Source organism: Salvelinus namaycush, unplaced genomic scaffold, assembly GCF_016432855.1.
Source record: "Salvelinus namaycush isolate Seneca unplaced genomic scaffold, SaNama_1.0 Scaffold905, whole genome shotgun sequence".
Taxonomy (NCBI): Eukaryota; Metazoa; Chordata; class Actinopteri; order Salmoniformes; family Salmonidae; genus Salvelinus; species Salvelinus namaycush.
In genome coordinates this window covers 46,928-65,217 of record NW_024061648.1, presented here as the reverse complement: position 1 = coordinate 65,217, position 18,290 = coordinate 46,928, and the positions used below count along the sequence as shown (strand labels likewise).

Sequence of the window (18,290 nt, the reverse complement as noted above, 5' to 3'; positions counted from 1 at the left end):
CCATCATCGCCATCGTCCTCAGGGTCAGTTTTCATTTCATGTTATTGACCCTGACCCTAACACAATGACTGTGTACCTGACCCTAACACTGACCCTAACCCTAACCCTGAACCTGACCCTAACACTGACCCTGACCCTAACCCTGAGAGTCTGGTCACTCCATTTATTATTATACATTTACATTTAAGTCATTTAGCAGACGCTCTTATCCAGAGCGACTTACATTTAACCTTTATTTAACTAGGCAAGTCAGTTAAGAACAAACTCTTATTTACAATGACGGCCTAGGAACAGTAGGTTAACTGCCTTGTTCAGGGGCAGAACGACAGATTTGTACCTTGTCAGCTCGGGGATTTGAACTTGCAACCTTTCGGTTATAGCCAAGAAAGTCCACTCTGAAACATCTGTTATCCAGGGAGTCCAGGGAGTCCAGGGGGTCCAGGGAGTCCAGGGAGTCCAGGGAGTCCAGGGAGTCCAGGGAGTCCAGGGAATACAGGGAGTCCAGGGAGTCCAGGGAGTCCAGGGGGTCCAGGGAGTCCAGGGGGTCCAGGGAGTCCAGGGAGTCCAGGGAGTCCAGGGAGTCCAGGGGGTCCAGGGAGTCCAGGGGGTCCAGGGAGTCCAGGGAGTCCTGGGAGTCCAGGGAGTCCAGGGAGTCCAGGGAGTCCAGGGAGTCCTGGGAGTCCAGGGGGTCCAGGGAGTCCAGGGAGTCCAGGGAGTCCAGGGAGTCCAGGGGGTCCAGGGAGTCCAGGGAATACAGGGAGTCCAGGGAGTCCAGGGAGTCCAGGGGGTCCAGGGAGTCCAGGGGGTCCAGGGAGTCCTGGGGGTCCAGGGAGTCCTGGGGGTCCAGGGAGTCCAGGGGGTCCAGGGAATACTGGGGGTCCAGGGAGTCCAGGGAGTCCAGGGAGTCCTGGGAGTCCAGGGGGTCCAGGGAGTCCAGGGGGTCCAGGGAGTCCTGGGAGTCCAGGGAGTCCAGGGAGTCCAGGGAGTCCAGGGGGTCCAGGGAGTCCTGGGAGTCCAGGGAGTCCAGGGAGTCCAGGGGGTCCAGGGAGTCCAGGGGGTCCAGGGAGTCCTGGGGGTCCAGGGAGTCCAGGGGGTCCAGGGAGTCCAGGGAGTCCAGGGAGTCCAGGGAGTCCAGGGGGTCCAGGGAGTCCAGGGAGTCCAGGGAGTCCTGGGGGTCCAGGGAGTCCTGGGAGTCCAGGGAATACTGGGAGTCCAGGGAGTCCTGGGAGTTCAGGGAATACAGGGAATACAGGGAGTCCTGGGAGTCCTGGGAGTCCAGGGATCTATAAGAAAATGCTTTTAGTTGTTATGCCCCCAGCTCATGTAATATCCTTCAGGCCACCTTGAAGCTGGACTCGCTGGTCTCCATTGTTTAAATGGAGTTTAAGGGAAGGGATATGTTGTGTTCCTTTTTGATTCATCTCGTTGTGTTGTATTGATGTTGTTATTTTACATGATGTTGTATTACAGCCTGGTCTCCATGGTGACCTACCCTGTATAAATAAAACTCAGGTTCACAGGGATCCATTGTAAATAAGACCCTGGTCTCCATGGTGACACACTCTGAAATAAAAGCATTACATAGTGACTGTCTATAAACAACATGTTGTATCATTCTAACACAATGACTGACCTATTATAAGATACCCTTACACAATGACTGACCTATCATAAGATACCCTATACAATGACTGACCTATCATAAGATACCCTTACACAATGACTGACCTATCATAAGACACCCTTACACAATGACTGACCTATCATAAGACACCCTACACAATGACTGACCTATCATAAGATACCCTACACAATGACTGACCTATCATAAGATACCCTACACAATGACTGACCTATCATAAGATACCCTTACACAATGACTTACCTATCATAAGATACCCTTACACAATGACTGACCTATCATAAGACACCCTACACAATGACTGACCTATCATAAGACACCCTTACACAATGACTGACCTATCATAAGACACCCTACACAATGACTGACCTATCATAAGACACCCTACACAATGACTGACCTATCATAAGACACCCTACATAATGACTGACCTATCATAAGACACCCTTACATAATGACTGACCTATCATAAGATACCCTTCCACAATGACTGACCTATCATAAGACACCCTTACATAATGACTGACCTATCATAAGACACCCTTACATAATGACTGACCTATCATAAGATACCCTTACATAATGACTGACCTATCATAAGATACCCTTACATAATAACTGACCTATCATAAGATCCCCTTACATAATGACTGACCTATCATAAGACACCCTACACAATGACTGACCTATCATAAGATACCCTTACACAATGACTGACCTATCATAAGATACCCTACATAATGACTGACCTATCATAAGATACCCTACACAATGACTGACCTATCATAAGACACCCTTACACAATGACTGACCTATCATAAGATCCCCTTACACAATGACTGACCTATCATAAGATACCCTTACACAATGACTGACCTATCATAAGACACCCTTAAACAATGACCGACCTATCATAAGACACCCTTACACAATGACTGACCTATCATAAGATACCCTTACACAATGACTGACCTATCATAAGATACCCTTACACAATGACTGACCTATCATAAGACACCCTACACAATGACTGACCTATCATAAGACACCCTATACAATGACTGACCTATCATAAGACACCATACATAATGACTGACCAATCATAAGACACCCTTACACAATGACTGACCTATCATAAGATACCCTACATAATGACTGACCAATCATAAGACACCCTTACACAATGACTGACCTATCATAAGATCCCCTTACACAATGACTGACCTATCATAAGATCCCCTTACATAATGACTGACCAATCATAAGACACCCTTACACAATGACTGACCTATCATAAGACACCCTACACAATGACTGACCTATCATAAGACACCCTACACAATGACTGACCTATCATAAGATACCCTTACACAATGACTGACCTATCATAAGATACCCTTACACAATGACTGACCTATCATAAGATACCCTTACACAATGACTGACCTATCATAAGACACCCTACACAATGACTGACCTATCATAAGACACCCTACACAATGACTGACCTATCATAAGACACCATACATAATGACTGACCAATCATAAGACACCCTTACACAATGACTGACCTATCATAAGATACCCTACATAATGACTGACCAATCATAAGACACCCTTACACAATGACTGACCTATCATAAGATCCCCTTACACAATGACTGACCTATCATAAGATCCCCTTACATAATGACTGACCTATCATAAGACACCCTTACACAATGACTGACCTATCATACCCTTACACAATGACTGACCTATCATAAGACACCCTTACACAATGACTGACCTATCATAAGACACCCTTACATAATGACTGACCTATCATAAGATACCCTTACACAATGACTGACCTATCATAAGATACCCTTACACAATGACTGACCTATCATAAGACACCCTACATAATGACTGACCTATCATAAGACACCCTTACACAATGACTGACCTATCATAAGATACCCTACACAATGACTGACCTATCATAAGACACCCTTACACAATGACTGACCTATCATAAGATACCCTACACAATGACTGACCTATCATAAGACACCCTTACACAATGACTGACCTATCATAAGACACCCTTACACAATGACTGACCTATCATAAGATACCCTACACAATGACTGACCTATCATAAGATACCCTTACACAATGACTGACCTATCATAAGATACCCTACACAATGACTGACCTATCATAAGACACCCTTACACAATGACTGACCTATCATAAGATACCCTACACAATGACTGACCTATCATAAGACACCCTTACACAATGACTGACCTATCATAAGACACCCTACACAATGACTGACCTATCATAAGACACCCTTACACAATGACTGACCTATCATAAGATACCCTACACAATGACTGACCTATCATAAGACACCCTTACACAATGACTGACCTATCATAAGATACCCTACACAATGACTGACCTATCATAAGACACCCTTACACAATGACTGACCTATCATAAGACACCCTTACACACCCTACATCCCATCATTGACTTCTTCTGATGTGTTGCTGTGTATATTTTTCCTCAGAGGAAGATGAAGAAGGAAGTGGCTGTTCAGAGTGACTACGTGAACATGAAGCCTGGAGAGAAGACGAGGCCTAAGAGAGTCCAGCATCCAGTCACCGGGAGATTCTGATTCTGGTCACACCTAATGGCACCCTATTCTCTATGTCTGTGTAGCTAATGGCACCCCATTCTCTATGGCTCTATGTCTGTGTACCTAATGGCACCCTATTCTCTATGTCTGTGTAGCTAATGGCACCCCATTCTCTATGGCTCTATGTCTGTGTACCTAATGGCACCCTATTCTCTATGTCTGTGTACCTAATGGCACCCTATTCTCTATGTCTGTGTAGCTAATGGCACCCCATTCTCTATGGCTCTATGTCTGTGTACCTAATGGCACCCTATTCTCTATGGCTCTATGGCTGTGTACCCAATGGCACCCTATTCTCTATGTCTGTGTACCTAATGGCACCCTATTCTCTATGTCTGTGTACCTAATGGCACCCTATTCTCTATGGCTCTATGGCTGTGTACCTAATGGCACCCTATTCTCTATTCTCTATGTCTGTGTACCTAATGGCACCCTATTCTCTATGTCTGTGTACCTAATGGCACCCTATTCTCTATGGCTCTATGGCTGTGTAGCTAATGGCACCCTATTCTCTATGGCTCTATGGCTGTGTAGCTAATGGCACCCTATTCTCTATGGCTCTATGTCTGTGTACCTAATGGCACCCTATTCTCTATGGCTCTATGGCTGTGTAGCTAATGGCACCCTATTCTCTATGGCTCTATGGCTGTGTAGCTAATGGCACCCTATTCTCTATGGCTCTATGTCTGTGTACCTAATGGCACCCCATTCTCTATGGCTCTATGGCTGTGTAGCTAATGGCACCCCATTCTCTATGGCTCTATGGCTGTGTACCTAATGGCACCCCATTCTCTATGGCTCTATGGCTATGTACCTAATGGCACCCTATTCTCTATGGCTCTATGGCTGTGTAGCTAATGGCACCCTATTCTCTATGGCTCTATGGCTGTGTACCTAATGGCACCCTATTCTCTATGTCTGTGTACCTAATGGCACCCCATTCTCTATGGCTCTATGGCTGTGTACCTAATGGCACCCTATTCTCTATGTCTGTGTACCTAATGGCACCCCATTCTCTATGGCTCTATGGCTGTGTACCTAATGGCACCCCATTCTCTATGGCTCTATGGCTGTGTACCTAATGGCACCCTATTCTCTATGTCTGTGTACCTAATGGCACCCCATTCTCTATGGCTCTATGGCTGTGTACCTAATGGCACCCTATTCTCTATGGCTCTATGGCTGTGTACCTAATGGCACCCTATTCTCTATGGCTATATGGCTGTGTACCTAATGGCACCCCATTCTCTATGGCTCTATGGCTGTGTACCTAATGGCACCCCATTCTCTATGGCTCTATGGCTGTGTACCTAATGGCACCCTATTCTCTATGGCTCTATGGCTGTGTACCTAATGGCACCCTATTCTCTATGGCTATATGGCTGTGTACCTAATGGCACCCTATTCTCTATGGCTCTATGGCTGTGTACCTAATGGCACCCTATTATCTATGGCTCTATGGCTGTGTACCTAATGGCACCCTATTATCTATGGCTGTGTACCTAATGGCACCCTATTCTCTATGGCTATATGGCTGTGTACCTAATGGCACCCTATTCTCTATGGCTCTATGGCTGTGTAGCTAATGGCACCCTATTATCTATGGCTCTATGTCTGTGTACCTAATGGCACCCTATTATCTATGTCTGTGTACCTAATGGCACCCTATTCTCTATGGCTCTATGGCTGTGTACCTAATGGCACCATATTCTCTATGGCTGTGTACCTAATGGCACCCTATTCTCTATTCTCTATGTCTGTGTACCTAATGGCACCCTATTCTCTATGGCTCTATGGCTGTGTACCTAATGGCACCCCATTCTATATGGCTGTGTACCTAATGGCACCCTATTCTCTATGGCTTTATGGCTGTGTACCTAATGGCACCCCATTCTATATGGCTGTGTACCTAATGGCACCCCATTCTCTATGTCTGTGTACCTAATGGCACCCCATTCTATATGGCTGTGTACCTAATGGCACCCTATTCTCTATGGCTTTATGGCTGTGTACCTAATGGCACCCCATTCTATATGTCTGTGTACCTAATGGCACCCCATTCTCTATGGCTGTGTAGCTAATGGCACCCCATTCTCTATTCTCTATGGCTGTGTACCTAATGGCACCCTATTCTCTATGTCTGTGTACCTAATGGCACCCTATTCTCTATGTCTGTGTACCTAATGGCACCCCATTCTCTATGGCTGTGTACCTAATGGCACCCCATTCTCTATGGCTGTGTACCTAATGGCACCCCATTCTATATGACTCTATGGCTATGTACCTAATGGCACCCTATTCTCTATGGCTGTGTACCTAATGGCACCCCATTCTCTATGGCTCTATGGCTGTGTACCTAATGGCACCCTATTCTCTATGGCTGTGTACCTAATGGCACCCTATTCTCTATGTCTGTGTACCTAATGGCACCATATTCTCTATGGCTCTATGTCTGTGTACCTAATGGCACCCTATTCTCTATGGCTGTGTAGCTAATGGCACCATATTCTCTATGGCTGTGTACCTAATGGCACCCCATTCTCTATGGCTGTGTACCTAATGGCACCCTATTCTCTATTCTCTATGGCTGTGTACCTAATGGCACCCCATTCTATATGTCTGTGTACCTAATGGCACCCTATTCTCTATGTCTGTGTACCTAATGGCACCCTATTCTCTATGGCTGTGTACCTAATGGCACCCCATTCTATATGTCTGTGTACCTAATGGCACCCTATTCTCTATGTCTGTGTACCTAATGGCACCCTATTCTCTATGGCTGTGTACCTAATGGCACCCTATTCTCTATGGCTGTGTACCTAATGGCACCCTATTCTCTATGGCTCTATGGCTGTGTACCTAATGGCACCCTATTCTCTATGGCTCTATGGCTGTGTACCTAATGGCACCCTATTCTCTATGTCTGTGTACCTAATGGCACCCTATTCTCTATGTCTGTGTACCTAATGGCACCCTATTCTCTATGTCTGTGTACCTAATGGCACCCTATTCTCTATGGCTGTGTACCTAATGGCACCCTATTCTCTATGTCTGTGTACCTAATGGCACCCTATTCTCTATGGCTCTATGGCTGTGTACCTAATGGCACCCCATTCTCTATGGCTCTATGGCTGTGTACCTAATGGCACCCTATTCTCTATGGCTGTGTACCTAATTGCACCCCATTCTCTATGGCTCTATGGCTGTGTACCTAATGGCACCCCATTCTCTATGGCTCTATGGCTGTGTACCTAATGGCACCCCATTCTCTATGGCTGTGTACCTAATGGCACCCTATTCTCTATGGCTCTATGGCTGTGTACCTAATTGCACCCCATTCTCTATGGCTCTATGGCTGCGTACCTAATGGCACCCTATTCTCTATGCATAGTGCAAATAGTCCTGTCATTTTTAGACGGATATGGATGAAAATACCCTAAAATTAAAGCTGACAGTCTGCACTTTAACCTCATAGGCAGGTAGCCTAGTGGTTAGAGTGTAGGGGCGGCAGGTAGCCTAGTGGTTAGAGTGTAGGGGCGGCAGGTCGCCTAGTGGTTAGAGCGTAGGGGCGGCAGGTAGCCTAGTGGTTAGAGTGTAGGGGCGGCAGGTCGCCTAGTGGTTGGAGCGTAGGGGCGGCAGGTAGCCTAGTGGTTAGAGTGTAGGGGCGGCAGGTAGCCTAGTGGTTAGAGTGTAGGGGCGGCAGGTAGCCTAGTGGTTAGAGCGTTGGGCCAGTAACCGAAAGGTTGCTAGATCAAATCCCCGAGCTGAGAAGGTAAACATCTGTCGTTCTGCCCCTGAACAAGGAAGTTAACTGTTCCTAGGCCGTTATTGTAAATAACAATTTGTTCTTAACTGATTTGCCTAGTTAAATAATTACAAAAAAATGTTTGATTTCAAATCCAAACTTGTGGAGATTAGAGCCATAAGAAGAAACAATACCTCCCTGTCCCAATAATTACAGAGGACACTGTACCTGCAGGCTTCCCTGTCCCAATAATTACAGAGGACACTGTACCTGCAGGCTTCCCTGTCCCAATAATTACAGAGTACACTGTACCTACAGGCTTCCCTGTCCCAGTAATTACAGAGGACACTGTACCTGCAGGCTTCCCTGTCCCAATAATTACAGAGGACACTTTACCTGCAGGCTTCCCTGTCCTAATAATTACAGAGGACACTGTACCTGCAGGCTTCACTGTCCCAGTAATTACAGAGGACACTTTACCTGCAGGCTTCCCTGTCCCAATAATTACAGAGGACACTTTACCTGCAGGCTTCACTGTCCCAATAATTACAGAGGACACTTTACCTGCAGGCTTCCCTGTCCCAATAATTACAGAGGACACTGTACCTGTCGGCTTCCCTGTCCCAATAATTACAGAGTACACTGTACCTGCAGGCTTCACTGTCCCAGTAATTACAGAGGACACTTTACCTGCAGGCTTCACTGTCCCAATAATTACAGAGTACACTGTACCTGTCGGCTTCCCTGTCCCAATAATTACAGAGGACACTTTACCTGCAGGCTTCCCTGTCCCAATAATTACAGAGTACACTGTACCTGTCGGCTTCCCTGTCCCAGTAATTACAGAGGACACTTTACCTGCAGGCTTCCCTGTCCCAATAATTACAGAGTACACAGTACCTGCAGGCTTCAACTAAGTAAAGTATTTTTTAGTATTATTTAAAAAAAAATTGAAGATCCGAAACATACAATATACTTGCAGTGAAGCCGCTCAACAACTACATCATACCAGTCATCCAACAGATTCCTATTCAGAGAGACACACAGAAGCATCCAGGGTCAATGCCCTGCTCAATGGCACGTTGGCAGATCTCCCACCAGGCCAAAAAGCATGAACCCGAACCCTCCAAGATCCCCCCACAGTTCCCTAATAGCTGTCCCTCAACCATTCAAGAACCCTCCCCCAAGAAAAAAACTAAAAAATACAATTAATTCCCCACCCCCAACAACCCCCCAATGCACCAACAACCAAGAGAATGAACTAAAGAGACAAGAGGAAAAGACAGAAGAAATCAGCAAACAACAATGAAACAAAATAATAATAATAATACATGTAAAACAAAGGACATCAAGGACAACTGAAATCATAACAGCAATGCCAACTGTATGTTAGTGTGCATGTCTGGCCCTATTACATGTATGTGTGTGTTCTTGTATGTGTTAATTTGAATGAGAGTGTGTGTATATGCATGTGTACAAACACCTGCACGGCATCAGCCTCAGGCAAACCGGCATTAGTTGTTAAAACACTGCTACTTGGTGTCATTCAAATGTACTTTTATTGTGTTTTATTTAGACTTTTTAAAATATTTTTTTAAACTTGTATCTTTGACCATCATTCTATCTCCCACAAAACAACTCCACTCCCACTTGTCTCCAATTCCACATCCCGACCCTCAGTGTCAAGCCCTGACCTTAGAGAGCCTTTTTATGTCTCTATTTGGTTAGGTCAGGGTGTGATTTGGGTGGGCAATCTATGTTCTTTATTTCTATGTTTGGTATTTCTAAGTTTTGGCCGGGTATGGTTCTCAATCAGGGACAGCTGTCATTCGTTGTCTCTGATTGGGAATCATACTTAGGCAGCCTTTTTTCCTTTGGTGTTTGTGGCTCGTTATCTTTGTTAGTGGCACTAATGCCCTGTTAAGCTTCTCGGTTGTTTTCTTGTTTTGTTGGCGACATTTACTATAAATAAAATAAAATGTACGCTCACAACGCTTGGCACCTTGGTCTCCTTTCGACGACGGCTGTGACACTCAGCTTCCCTCAGCTCATCCCATCTATCTCTGCCGGCCACCCACTTCGGGTTTCTACGCAACACATATCTTTCAACTATGCTGTAATGTACAAATTCAATCTATCTAATCAAATAGATTGCAGAGTTGAAGATAAATACTTTTACTAAGAGTATTAGTATATTAGTAATTGACTGACCCGGTCTCTCCAGATCTCCTAACAGTAGTATTTCTAGGGTCAATTTTAGATCAATGCTGTGCATTTTCAGCCATTCCTGAAACTGAGACCAGAAACAGGCTACCTGAGGGCAATACCAAAATAAATGGTCTATTGATTCTGTATCCTCACAACAAAATCTGCAGAGCTGCGATGATTTTATGTCGCAAATATTCAACATTTTGTTGGTGGCAAGAATTCTATATAATAATTTTAGCTGAAAAGCACGAAGTCTTGAATCTTGCGTTGTTTTATATATCAACTCATACACCCTGTACCATGGAATCGGTACATCAAAAATCTCTTCCCAACTATTTTGCAATCTGTATGGCACAGTTGTCAACATCCTGGTCCTCAAATGAAACTGGTATACTTTCCTATTTATGCTATTTTTATTCCTCTGCCAGTTTTGATCCTTTATATTGGGCAGACAGACCAGTTCCCTACCTCCTCCCGCTGCCACCTGCCTCCTCCATTTTTGGGGCAAGGCTGTAGTCAATTGGTTGTACTCTTGGATTGAGCAGACCTTCCCGTACAATTCTGATAACTCCATGATGGACATAACTCTACCATTCCAATTTACAATATCATTTAAGAACAAAATACCCATTTCAAACATCTTTCCCATAAATACAGGTATTTTATCAACCAGCACATTTGAGTTCAGCCATAATATTTGTTGTAATATTTGTTCTATCTTTTCAGGGGGATGAAATTGAAATTTTAACCAGCTCTGCAATGCTTGTTTGAAAAAGAGAGATACTTTGAAAAAAGTACCATTTTTTCAATTAATTGAAAATGAGACATGGAAATCCGCACAACGGCAAAAAGACAATTTTTAAACAATGGATGAACTTTTCTTAGTAATCTACTTGAGAACCATTTAGGGTTCAAATAAAACTTTTGAATGAGTGAAGCTTTCAGAGAGAGGTTTAGTGCTTTTATATTTAATAATCTCAAACCACCCAATTCATATTCATTATACAGATAGGCACATTTCATTTTGTCTGGTTTAGCGTCCCAGATAAAGTGAAATATTTGATTATATGATTTGAAAAACGAATCATCAAGAGTAGGCAACAGTTTACTCAGTAAGTGAAGAAACTGAGATATGACTAAGGAGATAATCAGGGAAACTTTTACATAAATAGACACGTATTTACCTCTCCATGGTTGCAGGATCTTACCTATTTTTACAAGTTTTCTATTGAAATTCTATGTGGAGAGCTTATTTATATATTTTGTGATATGAATACGAGTATGTCTACTTCAACATCAGCCCATTCTATAGGTAAACTGCAGGGTAATGTAAAAGTTGTATTTTTTAAAGATCCAATATGTAATATTGTACACTTCTCATAATTAGGTTTCAGTCCAGAGAGTACATAAAAGTTATCTAGATCTTCAATGAGACATTGCAGGGATCTAGCTTGCGGACTTAATATAAAACTTGAGTCATCGGCATACATGGACACCTTTGTTTTTAAGCCTTGGATTTCTAATCCTCTAATGTTGTTATTGGATCTTATTTTAATAGCTAGCATTTCGATGGCCCTAACGAATAGATATGGTGACAGCGGACACCCTTGTTTAACTCCTCTTGACAATTCAAAACTCTCTGAGAAGTAGCCACTATTTACTATTTTACACCTGGGGTTGCTATACATTATTTTTACCCATTTTATAAGAGAATTACCGAAATTGAAAAAAACTAGGCATTTATAAATAAAATCCAGTCTTACTTTATCAAATGCCTTTTCAAAATCCGCTATAAATACCATTCCTGGCTTCTTATATGTTTCATGATGTTCTATTGTTTCTAGTAGTTGTTGTATATTATCTCCAATGTATCGTCCATGTAAAACACCTGTCTGATCAGGATGAACAATACCTGGTAAAACCCTTTTAATTCTGAGTGCTATGCATTTTGCTAGTATTTTTGCATCACAACATTGAAGTGTAAGGGGCCTCCAGTTTTTTAGATAGACTGGGTCTTTATATTTGCCATCTGGGTCTTGTTTTAATAATAGAGAAATCAGACCTTTCTGCTGAGTACCTGACAGACTACCATTTCTATAGGAGTAGTTAAAACAATCTAACAATAGAGCTTTTAGTATATCAAAAAATACTTGATATACCTCTACCGGTATGCCATCAAGCCCTGGGGTTTTTCCAGACTGAAAGCATTTAATAGCCTCAAAAAGTTATTCCTCTGTAATTTGGCCTTCGCACTGATCTTTCTGTACATTTTGTTAATTTTCCATTTGTTATATTATTTGGAAAGAATTCCTTACCGTAATCTTCATTCAGTGGGAGAGGATGAGACGGAAAAGAGAACATATGCCTAAAATATTTAGCTTCCTCTTTTAAAATATCATTCTGAGAATCATAGATGACTCCGTCTTCAGTAATGAGTTTCTGCAAATTCTTTTTGTTAGCGTTCCTGTATTGGAGATTTTGTGCATTTTTCTCCATATTCCGTCCAGTTTGCTTTATTTTTGAAATAGATTACATTAGATCGTTCTTGAATAAGTTCCTCCAGTTCTTTTTGTTTTTCCTCTAACTTATTTAGTATCTCTGTAGTATCGTTTTTATTGGCATCCACCTGTACTATTAGTTCATGGATTTGCCTTGTTAGTCTTGTCTCTTTAGTCAGAAACTGCTTTTTTATTATTGATGGATATTGATCTGAATGACCCCTGAAGGTACATTTAAAGGTATCCCAAACAATAAGGGATTTGCTGAACCTATATTATACTGGAAAAATTCAGTTATAAATGATTTTGTCTTAGTTAAAAATAAGTTGTCCTCCAGTAAACTTTGATTAAATTTCCAATATCCCCGTCCATGTGGAAAATCTATAAGAATTATGTGAATGCCAATTAGGTGATGATCCGATCGCATTCTGTCTCCTATTAAAACTTAAAACTGTCCATCTATAAAGAGTTTGTCCACAATGAGAAAGGCACGCCTACCATCCATCCTTTGTTGTCTTTGTACTGGATACAGTCTCTTACGACGTTCGTTTATCTCCCTTGGAAATTGGCCATTGAGACTGAATTTGGTTCCTTTAAGCTCCTTCCCCTGCTTTTGATCAGCTCCTTTTGTTGTTCAAATTTTGCTATGATCGATCGGGGACCCTTGGTCTTGTCGCTACAAGTCTGTGTACTCGTTGGAAAGCCATCTTGTTTACAGTCTCTATAGGAAGTTTCAAGGCGGATTAAATTAATTCTCTGATCACGCCCTCTGGATTATTGTATGCGTCCTCAGGAATCCCAGATTTTTTTTTGATTTTCACGCATGCTACGACGTTGTGTGTCTAGTAGCGACGTTGGAATCGTGGATTTTTACCTTGACTGTGAGTGCCTTGTTTTCTCTTTGGAGCGTGAGAATTTCACTGGCTGAACCCCAAACTCCCCCTCAGCCCTGCTACCTCCTCACACAACGTTTCCAGTGTTGCATGGATTCCGGCCAGAGCACTAGCCTCTACCTCAATGGTAAGTAAATCGTCCGTGTCTGTAGATTAATCTGTTTTTCTTTTTTTTGTCGGGTTAAAGTTATTTTGTGGTCGGATCTTTCCATGAAGGAGTATGTTGTTCCTCCATAGCGTAAAGCTGTTGGTACTCGTCGATTTCCCTCAGGATCTCCTTAGTATCCAGATTGGCTCTTTACTGCAACCAGTTGTTTTACGAAAAGATAACAATGAGTCTTTCCCACGACGACGACAGGTGTCCACGCAAAAAAAAGGAATCCACGCAAAAAAAAGCCGTAAAGGCTAACCGCGTTGTGGAATCCTTAGCAACAAAAATTTAGTTCCGATTAAAATCGATTTAATGAAAATGTTTTAATATAAACAACAAACCGAGTGTAGACAGTACAATGTTCTGATGTATCTAATGACGTGTGTGTCTCCTTCTATCCTGTATCGTCCCACAGGACTGTGTGTCTCCTTCGATCCTGTACCGTCCCACAGGACTGTGTGTCTCCTTCGATCCTGTACCGTCCCACAGGACTGTGTCTCCTTCTATCTTGTATCGTCCCACAGGACTGTGTGTCTCCTTCGATCCTGTATCGTCCCACAGGACTGTGTGTCTCCTTCGATCCTGTACCGTCCCACAGGACTGTGTGTCTCCTTCGATCCTGTATCGTCCCACAGGACTGTGTGTCTCCTTCGATCCTGTACCGTCCCACAGGACTGTGTGTCTCCTTCGATCCTGTACCGTCCCACAGGACTGTGTGTCTCCTTCGATCCTGTACCGTCCCACAGGACTGTGTGTCTCCTTCTATCTTGTATCGTCCCACAGGACTGTGTGTCTCCTTCGATCCTGTACCGTCCCACAGGACTGTGTGTCTCCTTCTATCTTGTATCGTCCCACAGGACTGTGTGTCTCCTTCGATCCTGTACCGTCCCACAGGACTGTGTGTCTCCTTCGATCCTGTACCGTCCCACAGGACTGTGTGTCTCCTTCGATCCTGTACCGTCCCACAGGACTGTGTGTCTCCTTCGATCCTGTATCGTCCCACAGGACTGTGTGTCTCCTTCGATCCTGTACCGTCCCACAGGACTGTGTGTCTCCTTCGATCCTGTATCGTCCCACAGGACTGTGTGTCTCCTTCGATCCTGTATCGTCCCACAGGACTGTGTCTCCTTCGATCCTGTACCGTCCCACAGGACTGTGTGTCTCCTTCGATCCTGTACCGTCCCACAGGACTGTGTGTCTCCTTCGATCCTGTACCGTCCCACAGGACTGTGTGTCTCCTTCGATCCTGTATCGTCCCACAGGACTGTGTGTCTCCTTCGATCCTGTACCGTCCCACAGGACTGTGTGTCTCCTTCGATCCTGTACCGTCCCCAGGACTGTGTGTCTCCTTCGATCCTGTACCGTCCCACAGGACTGTGTGTCTCCTTCGATCCTGTACCGTCCCACAGGACTGTGTGTCTCCTTCGATCCTGTACCGTCCCCAGGACTGTGTGTCTCCTTCGATCCTGTACCGTCCCACAGGACTGTGTGTCTCCTTCGATCCTGTACCGTCCCACAGGACTGTGTGTCTCCTTCGATCCTGTACCGTCCCACAGGACTGTGTGTCTCCTTCGATCCTGTACCGTCCCACAGGACTGTGTGTCTCTCTCTCCTAAAGTCTCTCTCTCCCACAGGACTGTGTGTGTCTCTCTCCTAAAGTCTCTCTCTAAGTAAAGTGTTACCAATCGTGATTTTTTATATTTAAGCAATATGGCTAGAGGTGGTGTGGTATATCCAACTATTAATGTACTGGTGCCTGGATTAGTGGTTAGACTCTAATTTTGCCTGAAATGTCGCAAACGGCCCGCCGGGCGAAGGAAAGGTGCCCTGTGTGAAACATTCTATGAGAAACAGTAACATACACTCAGAATGACCTAAAAGGATAAATCCCATATTGGTCTTTCCCAGTCAGGCTGTACTGTGCAGTAGGATAATAGTAGGACTACTATTGAAACAGATACATGAGGCTGTCAACTGATTCAGGAAAATACATGTTTTCCATTTTTTTCAGGTTTTCGGGTCTCACAGTCACACTTTTTTTAATAGAAAATCAACAAAATTGGATGTTCCAAGTCCATAACAATACTTAAACCACATCAGTAGACCACTTTTAATTCAAGTAAACAGGCACCTAGCACTGTTGTTTGGTTAGCAGTGTTTCTGTATTACAGGCACCTAGCACTGTTGTTTGGTTAGCGGTGTTTCTGTAGTACAGGCACCTAGCACTGTTGTTTGGTTAGCGGTGTTTCTGTATTACAGGCACCTAGCACTGTTGTTTGGTTAGCGGTGTTTCTGTATTACAGGCACCTAGCACTGTTGTTTGGTTAGCAGTGTTTCTGTATTACAGGCACCTAGCACTGTTGTTTGGTTAGCGGTGTTTCTGTAGTACAGGCACCTAGCACTGTTGTTTGGTTAGCAGTGTTTCTGTATTACAGGCACCTAGCACTGTTGTTTGGTTAGCGGTGTTTCTGTATTACAGGCACCTAGCACTGTTGTTTGGTTAGCGGTGTTTCTGTATTACAGGCACCTAGCACTGTTGTTTGGTTAGCGGTGTTTCTGTATTACAGCCACCTAGCACTGTTGTTTGGTTAGCGGTGTTTCTGTATTACAGGCACCTAGCACTGTTGTTTGGTTAGCGGTGTTTCTGTAGTACAGGCACCTAACACTGTTGTTTGGTTAGCGGTGTTTCTGTATTACAGCCACCTAGCACTGTTGTTTGGTTAGCGGTGTTTCTGTATTACAGGCACCTAGCACTGTTGTTTGGTTAGCGGTGTTTCTGTATTACAGCCACCTAGCACTGTTGTTTGGTTAGCGGTGTTTCTGTATTACAGCCACCTAGCACTGTTGTTTGGTTAGCGGTGTTTCTGTATTACAGCCACCTAGCACTGTTGTTTGGTTAGCGGTGTTTCTGTATTACAGCCACCTAGCACTGTTGTTTGGTTAGCGGTGTTTCTGTATTACAGCCACCTAGCACTGTTGTTTGGTTAGCGGTGTTTCTGTATTACAGCCACCTAGCACTGTTGTTTGGTTAGCGGTGTTTCTGTATTACAGCCACCTAGCACTGTTGTTTGGTTAGCGGTGTTTCTGTATTACAGCCACCTAGCACTGTTGTTTGGTTAGCGGTGTTTCTGTAGCCCACGAGATGGAGTTTGCAAAACAAATGGCCACTGGATTGATGCAAATAATCACAATATCATTCTGCCATTCTGCCATAGTCTACTTTGTAGCTAGTTAACATTTAATTGAGAAGGTTTAAGGGAAAGCCTTTCCATCTTCCATCATTACCATCACTATATTTTTCCTGTTCCTTAATTGTTTGAATCCTGGACATTTTACTTCATATTATGAGGCATGTCTTGCCTTGCATCAATGTAACCTATAGCCACAATCCCACCATAGAAACATGGAGGCAAATGTTTTATTTAGACTTCCTCATTATGCGTTCTCCTGTTGTATTGGTTTTCTTTCAACTGTCTTTCATTGTCTAGCAGCCAAAGACATTATCCCTGTCATATTAACAACCCATTATCCCTGTCATATTAACAACCCATTATCCCTGTCATATTTAAAAACCCATTATCCTAGTCATATTTAACAACCCATTATCCTAGTCATATTAACAACCCATTATCCCAGTCATATTAACAACCCATTATCCCAGTCATATTAACAACCCATTATCCCAGTCATATTAACAACCCATTATCCCAGTCATATTAACAACCCATTATCCCAGTCATATTAACAACCCATTATCCCAGTCATATTAACAACCCATTATCCCAGTCATATTAACAACCCATTATCCTAGTCATATTAACAACCCATTATCCTAGTCATATTAACAACCCATTATCCCAGTCATATTTAACAACCCATTATCCCAGTCATATTAACAACCCATTATCCCAGTCATATTAACAACCCATTATCCTAGTCATATTAACAACCCATTATCCTAGTCATATTACCAACCCATTATCCCAGTCATATTAACAACCCATTATCCCAGTCATATTAACAACCCATTATCCCAGTCATATTAACAACCCATTATCCCAGTCATATTAACAACCCATTATCCCAGTCATATTAACAACCCATTATCCCAGTCATATTAACAACCCATTATCTCAGTCATATTAACAACCCATTATCTCAGTCATATTAACAACCCATTATCCTAGTCATTATCCCAGTCATATTAACAACCCATTATCCCAGTCATATTAACAACCCATTATCCTAGTCATATTAACAACCCATTATCCTAGTCATATTTAGTAACATTCCCTCGTAGACCTACCTCCGTGTGCATTTTAGAAGTGTTTTCCTGCTACCTGCATTTAGTAACATTCCCTCGTGGGCCTACCTCCGTGTGCATTTTAGAAGTGTTTCCCTGCTACCTGCATTTAGTAACATTCCCCCGTAGACCTACCTCCGTGTGCATTTTAGAAGTGT

The 18,290-nt window shown here is 43.3% G+C and overlaps 1 protein-coding gene across 1 annotated transcript; it reads right to left on the bottom strand.

Annotated features, from left to right (window-relative positions):
• Positions 1 to 407: 407 nt before the first annotated feature.
• On the bottom strand, positions 408 to 1,892 carry LOC120043414 (collagen alpha-1(VIII) chain-like). Its single transcript, XM_038987996.1, has 2 exons — positions 1,886 to 1,892; positions 408 to 1,222 (listed from the first exon to the last, which is right to left on the bottom strand). The coding sequence occupies exons 1-2, from the start codon at positions 1,890 to 1,892 to the stop codon at positions 408 to 410; spliced, it is 822 nt and encodes a 273-aa protein (XP_038843924.1).
• Positions 1,893 to 18,290: the final 16,398 nt, after the last annotated feature.